Below are 7,991 nucleotides of genomic sequence, written 5' to 3' on the forward strand. Positions count from 1 at the left end.
GAGATCTATAGTTTTGACAATATCTATCTTAGCAGCCACAATGAAATCATTCAAGCTCAGACCACCTGAAATACCGCAAAGAATGAATTTTTAGAATTCGAGTATTGGAATTTATAGACGAAATTAGTGCATTCAAAGCAGAGCAACAGAATATCAGAGTATTTATTGAGGCGGTGTTCGGTTGCAACATAAATTTACGTTAAATACAATTTATCAAATCCAGTAAATAGAAAGCACCGTCAGATGAGCCCTTACTCATGATAATTGCATCCCTTCAATGTTAGTATGAAAGAGAGAAAAAGAGAGAGAGTATGATGAAGAAAAATATGAACAAATAGTCACATATATCATTTTTTTAGAAAAATTTACATAAATGCTACAAAATTTTTATGCATTTATATATCCAAAACTTTAAATAAATTTGAGTGTTGAAATGTAAATAATGAAAGTTTCAAGTGTTATATATGTAAATTCATAAGAATTGTTTGGTATGTATGTAAATGCACTAAAAAAGAATGAAAACTGTACAAACTCTGCTTTGATAATGAAGCATGAACCATATACTAATATTTTATTTTTTTCTGATTTATTTCCTTCCCTAAATCACAAACTAGCTTGATAATTAAAGCAAAAAAAAACAGAACAAAAAATCACAATCTTAAAGCCCAACACACAATTTTCTTCTTCTGGCAATATAATCAATATTCAATAGGCAAATTGACAAATAGTTTTTTTGCCTGTCAAACAAGGAAATATCTTTTCTTCCAAGTTAAATCAATTGCTATCATTTGTCTTATGAGACATTTACATACATACCACACACTTACTACGAATTACATATCTACCATATAAACTTCATCTTTCTTCGTTATAACACTCAAATATTCCATTTCGCATCAAAAATATCACTATTACTAACTTTAAAAAGTGAAATACAACATTTCATACATAAGCAAAGTGGCACATATGTAAAAATTAAAGTTTAGGTGACAGATATGTAAATGCATAAGAATTGTGTGGTATGTATGTTAATGTTCTTTGTTTTTATTCATTAGGAGTTCAAAGCAAACAATACCACACACTTACTAAGAATTACATATCTACCATATAAACTTCATCTTTCATCTTTATAACACTCGAATATTCCATTTCGCATCAAAAATATCACTATTACTAATTTTAAAAAGTGAAATGCAACTTTTCATGCATAAGCAAAGTGGCACATATGTAAAAATTAAAGTTTAGGTGACAGATATGTAAATGCATAAGAATTGTGTGGTATGTATGTTAATGTTCTTTGTTTTTATTCATTAGGAGTTCAAAGCAAACAAGTTGAGACGTTGCAACTTACAAATATCTAGTAGCAATCAACACGCAGTGCTCTACTGGCACTAGACAACTTTTTAATATCAAAAAATCTGGAAGTCTATATTACATTTTCTACATCAAATTTTTATAGATATAACCCCAGAAAGAATTAAGGCCAAACAAATGGCTTTCTACGGTTGGTTCCACACTCTGAATCGGAAACACAAATCAGGCCCATACTCTCTTCTTCGGGATGAGATCTATAGTTTTGACAATATCTATCTTAGCAGCCACAATGAAATCATTCAAGCTCAGACCACCTGAAATACCGCAAAGAATGAATTTTTAGAATTCGAGTATTGGAATTTATAGACGAAATTAGTGCATTCAAAGCAGAGCAACAGAATATCAGAGTATTTATTGAGGCGGTGTTCGGTTGCAACATAAATTTACGTTAAATACAATTTATCAAATCCAGTAAATTCAATAATTTGTGCAACGACGGATATGAACTCGTGAGTGACGGCCAGAAGAAATTCTTGAATCCAGCTCACAATCAGATTTTGCTAAATCCGGATTTACGTCGTAAAAAAGACGGAATGTGGGAAGAAAAGATGGAATGCGAAAAAAAATCAATTTAACGGAGTGTTGCATTTAATTTATGTTTTTAATGTTTTGCAGAATTTACGTTAAATTCATGACTAAATCCAATTTAAATTATGTTTACCAGCCTTATAGAGAGATTTACATACACAACACGCAATTCTTATATAGTTACATATCTAATACCTTATATTTGATATTTATATTTAAACCACTTTCGCATCTTTAAATTATAAACTAGAATGTGTATTTTACTTTAAAAAATTAGTAATAGTGAATTTTTTTTATGTGATGCATATAAGAATTGTGTGGTATAAAATAAAGGAGCATTTCTTATGTATTTACATAACTGACACATAACCTTTAATTTTTACAATTATACCGTCGCAATCTTTAATATTAAATAAAAAATATCATTATTTTAATTTAAAAAAAAATGAAATACAAATTTTAATGCATAGGTAGGTTGGCAAATATGTAAAAATTGAAGTTTAGATGTTAGATATGTGAATACATAGAAATTGAGTGGTATGTGGTAAATCAATCAAAAAGATGTACGATTTTGTTTTACTGTGTGAAACATCCAGCACATAACAAATGGCTCAATCCAAGTCATCTGAACAATAATTTAATGGCAATAAATAAAATGGTAGAGTTGAAATAGAAATTAATTTAAAACAAGGCAAAAGAGCTAGAGTTGAGTCACCTATTATAGGGGTCCAGAGCTCTACCCTAATCTGATTAGGTTTCTCCAAGTGAAGATCCGGGAAGTGTCCAGAACCTTCCAAAGCTCCATATATTCTATTTATCAGCTCAATACCACATCCATAATCCCTTACACGCCATGTGCACTGAATCTTCATCCCTTTGTCAGACTCCACCAGTCTCCAACCTACAACCTAATCAGTTGTAACCATAAAGCTTTTAACCAGAAGATAATTACTACCTAAAGCAAAGCTACTGATTACAAAAATTTAATAAAGAAAATCTACAACCAAACAAATAGGAGAAAATAAATGGAAATATTAATCACCAAGTCATCATATGTCTTCGAATATTTTCCATTTTGGTTTTGTTTTCATAGAAAATAACTAGAGTAGACCTCCGCGTAGGGCAACTTTGGGTCGAAGATCTCTAATTATGATGCACACACAAAAACATGGATATGACACAACATGAATATGTGACAAATGCATAATTGAAAATATAGCACAAAAACATATTAAATGACATTATGATATTTTATTTCTAAAAAATAAAATATTTGTATAGTAATTACGCAAAAAATAAAGGAGATTTACATAAATACCAAAAATTTCTTATATTTTATAATATCTGACACTTAACACTTTATATTTAATTACATACCACTTTGGTGCTAAATCATGTCAAAGCGTGTATAAAAAAATGTGTTTCACTTTAAATAAGTTAGTGTTAGTAAAACTTATTATCTGAATTAGAAATTTGAGTGTTGCATAAATAAATATAAAGATTAAGGTATTAAATATTAAATAAGATCAACTAATATAAAATATATTCAAACTTGATAATTAGCTCAAAACCGAGTGAAGAAAAAACAGTTACAAGATATTACATTAACTTGAAGTTAAAAATTGATTATTTTATAAAAAATAAAAAAATAATATAATATAATCATTGAAAATAGAGTAAAATAAGAAAAAACAAAAAAATATTAAGTACCAATTAAATTATTTATGTATTGTAATTTTGTATAATAAAAAGAAAAAATGACTTAAGCTATTTATGTAATTTGATTCTAAAGTTAAAATTTCTTGTTTATTACATGCATATATCCGTAACGTATATTAGTTTTTTTTATTAATTCTTTTAATTGGACAGATAGACAGTGTGTGTGACTTGAGTCAAGCAAAAGGCTGTGAATTTAGCTCAAAGATCTTCGCTCCAAAATTTATCCGAATTTTGGCTCGGATTGAGATCGAATCGAAATAAACGAGTTGAGCTACGCGCCAAAGTTTTTTATCAATTTTTTTTCAAGCCAATCTTAACCGGCTTCAAATCGGATCATTAATGGCCCTAGTGAGTTAGGAATATGAATTAAATGAATTTAGCTTGAAGATCGATAATCGCTTGAAGATTGATTCGAGTTTTGTTTGTATCAAGATCAGATCAAAATAAACGAGTCAAGCTACGAGCCAAAGTTTTTTATCGAATTTTTTTTCAAGCAGGTGAATCGTTAATGGCCCTAGTGAGTTAGGGTTGTGAATTTAGCGAATTTAACTCTAAAATCGATAATCTCTTGAAAATTGATTCGAGCTAGTCAAGCATGTGTCTAGCAAATGCATTTGTCCTATACTAGTTTGATGAGATGCACTTAATTGAAACGAAGTGTCAGTGCAACATAGATCTCTAATGTAGATCTAACATGATTAACACTCCTAGCAAGACAAAATGTTAATCCAAAATAACCCATAATACATAGATGATAAAAAAACTAATAGAAATCAATTAAGACAAACAAGCCATAGCCTCTACTAAAAATCAAATATCCAGCTGAAATTGTTCAAATCTCTTGCTTAATCAAGAAATTTGTTGCATGCAAGAAAATTCGCAGCAACCAAAAAGTAATATAGTATTAGCATTACATGAAAACACCATACAGATAAAGAAAATTCCACAAAAAAGCATCAGATTTTACGTGAAAATTTAAAAAAGAAAAAAAAACATAACGCCCAAGTAAGATGAAATGATCCACTATATAAGTGGATATGCCTGTTTTTCCCAACTACTGGAGAAGAGGGAATTACAAAGTTTAGAAAAGTGGATCATTTTTTTGCTTGGTTGTCGCTTAGAATATTGAAGTAAAGAACCATAACGGTAGTCAGACAACATCTATCAAGCATAGATGATAGTGTGACGGTAGTCTAGCTGTAACAATCAAAAGATAATGGTTGAACAATGGAAAATGACTAAAATTTTCCAGCAAAGATGATTGAACAAAGGCAGCCAAATGACTGCATAAGGGCCAAATCATCAAGACAACGACAGTGATCCTCGACATCGAATGTTGAACAGATATCTGAAATCTTCATATTTTCAAGCTCTATCCAATTTCACGTTCAGAATCCCTTGTGTGAAGAATGTTAATTAATTTATTATTTTTTAAGGTGGCATTTTGATAGGTCTAGCCAAAATTTGAAACTCTATCAAATAATCAGCATTGATTTCTTTAGTAATATATAATTTTTTTCAACATTTTCTTAATGTCCATGGTATTAAGTAATATTAGGCTAGTTGATTTCTCTAATCGAGGAGTTGGTTTTGATTGTAACATACAAATATTGAAAATTGATTGGCCCATCAATTAATTTTAAGTTTTTAACCACCTACTAAGTATTTAATCTGAGCTCAATTGGACACAGATTGGAATAAATTTGGTATAATTGGATCCATCTCTTTAAGGCATTCAAATCAATTATAAATTTGACAAATCAAAATTCAGAAAGTCTTGAATATAATTACTAAAATTTTCAAAGCAAACACCTCATCAAGATTTGGGACTAATCGAGTTAATGTATCAAAATTGAATCTTGAAAGCAGAGAACTAATTGCAGGTCTGCCTAAAATTTTAACTTAACTGCTTATTTTTAGTTATGTGCAAACTTTTTCATCCTTATTTTTAATAAAAAAATCAATTTAAAATCATTGAATACAATTAACTAGAAACTTGTCCCTGTTAATGTTGTCAATGCCTAAGCATTATAGCTGCTGCAAGAAGCAGGCAAATCAGATAAGAAAAGAAATCACAGAAGCCATAAGTCCCTCAATCACGTGCACAGAAAAAATAAAGAAGTAACCTGAAGAATTGCAAGAAAATAATATTACAGAACAAAAAAGATTCCTCCTAGGTCAAAAGTCATTGTTATTTTGTCGTTGATACATACCCAAGTATAAAACTTGTAGATCAAAAATATCTTAAGTTTCTAGCAGCCCCATAAATCCTTTTAGCGAACATTAGAATGTTGACGCGGACATAAATCACTAATTACTTTAATGATAGTATATCAAAATACTCCAATTACAATTTAAAATATTAAAAAAAAACAAAATAAAACTTAGATTTTCAGACTGATCGTGGTAATAGAAAATATTCACATTTGTGGCAACTGTAACCTTTGAGATTAAAATCAAATATACAAAATTTGAAAAAAATCAAATAAGATGAATTATGTTAGGTAATGTTTTGACGGTGCTCCTAAGACAGATGTGAATGCTAATAGTATAAAGTAAAACTAAAGTTAAAAGACTAAACTTTGGAAAGTAAAGTTAAAGTTAATGCATATAGAAGTTTTGAATTATTCTCACTGGAGTAAATGTCATGGACATGTATATTAGATTATTATAAGATCTCATATAGTGATATATGAAAGATAAGCAACAACAGCAATAACAAGCCTTTATCCCACTAAGTGGGTCGGCTACATGAATCCTTTTTCTCCACGCATCCTATTGAGTATCATATGAGTATCATACTTTCATTTAATTCTAATAGCTTAAGTTTATTTTTTATACAATAGGCCAAAGTATTTTTAGTTCTGCCTTTGTCTTTCTTAACATAAGTCGAATCTAAAACATCTGTGGAATTACGCTCCTTATCATTTACTTTAATTCTATTTAGTAATTGTTATATTTAGTCATAGTATAAAAAGGATAATTCCTTAATTATAGGTATTTATGTTTATTCCGTAATTATAGGAATTACTTAATTGTAGGAAGATTTCTTTCCTCTTTCTATTTCCTGCACTCGCCTATTTATAGGTGAATTATCTATGTATTCATATGAAAAAAGGATTATTCAAAACTCACATGGTATCAGAGCCATCAAAGGGAAGGCTCTCCCGCTCAGCTCGATCACGACCCTTCTCTCCCGCGATCGTCCTTGTCCGAGCGCTGCTCTAGTTTGCGCCTGCCCCGATCGTCCGCGTCCAAGCGCCACTCTTCGTCCAACCGTCTGATCGTCCACGTCCGATCGTCTGAGCTTCTGTCCCGATCGTCCGCGTCCGAGCGTCTCTCCCGATCGTCCGAGCGCCTGTTCCGATTGTCCGCGTCCCGATCGACCGCATCCAAGCGCACACAACCCTAGTGCGCACCTCTCCCGCGATTGTCCGCGCCTGAGCGCCGACTCTTCTTCCGCGATCAAGCACAGCCCGTTCCAGCCGTGCTCCTCGTCAGCACAACCTCATCTCTGGTCATTCTGCTGGCCACCTCTCCTCTCCAATGACTAAGTACGGCCATGCCTGCAACTCCTCCACTAGTGATGTCACTTCTATCCACCCCTCCGCGGTTGGGTCTCCATTGCCCAACAATTCAGACAATACACTCACCGGCCAGAATTACCTCCAATAGTCGCAGTCAGTCATGATGTTTGTATACGGCAAAGGCAAAGATGACTACCTCACTGGTGATGCTCTAGCTCCGATGACGACAGATCCAGATCCGTCATATAAGACTTGAAAATTTGAGAATAATATGGTTATGGACTGGCTTGTTAACTCGATGGCAATTGATATTGGCAAAAATTTTCTTCTCTATGGCACGGCTAAGGAAATCTAGGATGCTGCCAGTGAGACCTATTCTAGTTCGGACAATACAAGCGAACTATTTGCTGTTGAGACCACTCTTCATGACTTTCGTCAAGGTGATCTCTCCGTCACCGAATACTTCAATACTTTTACTCGGTATTGGCAGCAACTAGATCTATTCGAGGTGTACCTTTGAAAGTGTCCCGAAGACTCTGTCATATTTCGCCCAATCATAGAACACAAACACTCAAATTTCTTCTTGGCCTCAAATCTGAGTTTGACCTGACTCGCTCACGGATTTTGAATTTGAAACCTCTTCCAACAATTAGTGAAGTTTTTTCTGATATACGCCGTGAAGAGAGTCACCAAAAGGTCATGTTAGGTGCTTCCTTGTCCACTACAGCCCTCGACGGATCTGCACTTGTTGCTCAAATCCCATCCGCAGACAACCGCCAACGCCAGGGCCGCCCTTGGTGTGACCACTACCGCCGTTATGGCCACACTCGGGCTACGGGTGGG

General features: G+C 32.8%; 1 protein-coding gene across 1 annotated transcript in view; it reads right to left on the reverse strand.

The window, feature by feature from the left end:
- Positions 1-1,227: 1,227 nt before the first annotated feature.
- LOC110022939 overlaps positions 1,228-7,991 on the reverse strand; it is a 29,735-nt gene continuing 22,971 nt past the window's right edge. Inside the window, exons 2-3 of the mRNA XM_020722107.1 lie at positions 2,618-2,810; positions 1,228-1,628 (exon numbers count right to left, since the gene is read on the reverse strand). Coding sequence (XP_020577766.1) covers positions 1,537-1,628; positions 2,618-2,810 — 285 coding nt within the window. The 3' untranslated portion in view covers positions 1,228-1,536. The remainder of the gene's footprint in view (positions 1,629-2,617; positions 2,811-7,991) is intronic.

Source organism: Phalaenopsis equestris, unplaced genomic scaffold, assembly GCF_001263595.1.
Source record: "Phalaenopsis equestris unplaced genomic scaffold, ASM126359v1 Scaffold000203, whole genome shotgun sequence".
Taxonomy (NCBI): Eukaryota; Viridiplantae; Streptophyta; class Magnoliopsida; order Asparagales; family Orchidaceae; genus Phalaenopsis; species Phalaenopsis equestris.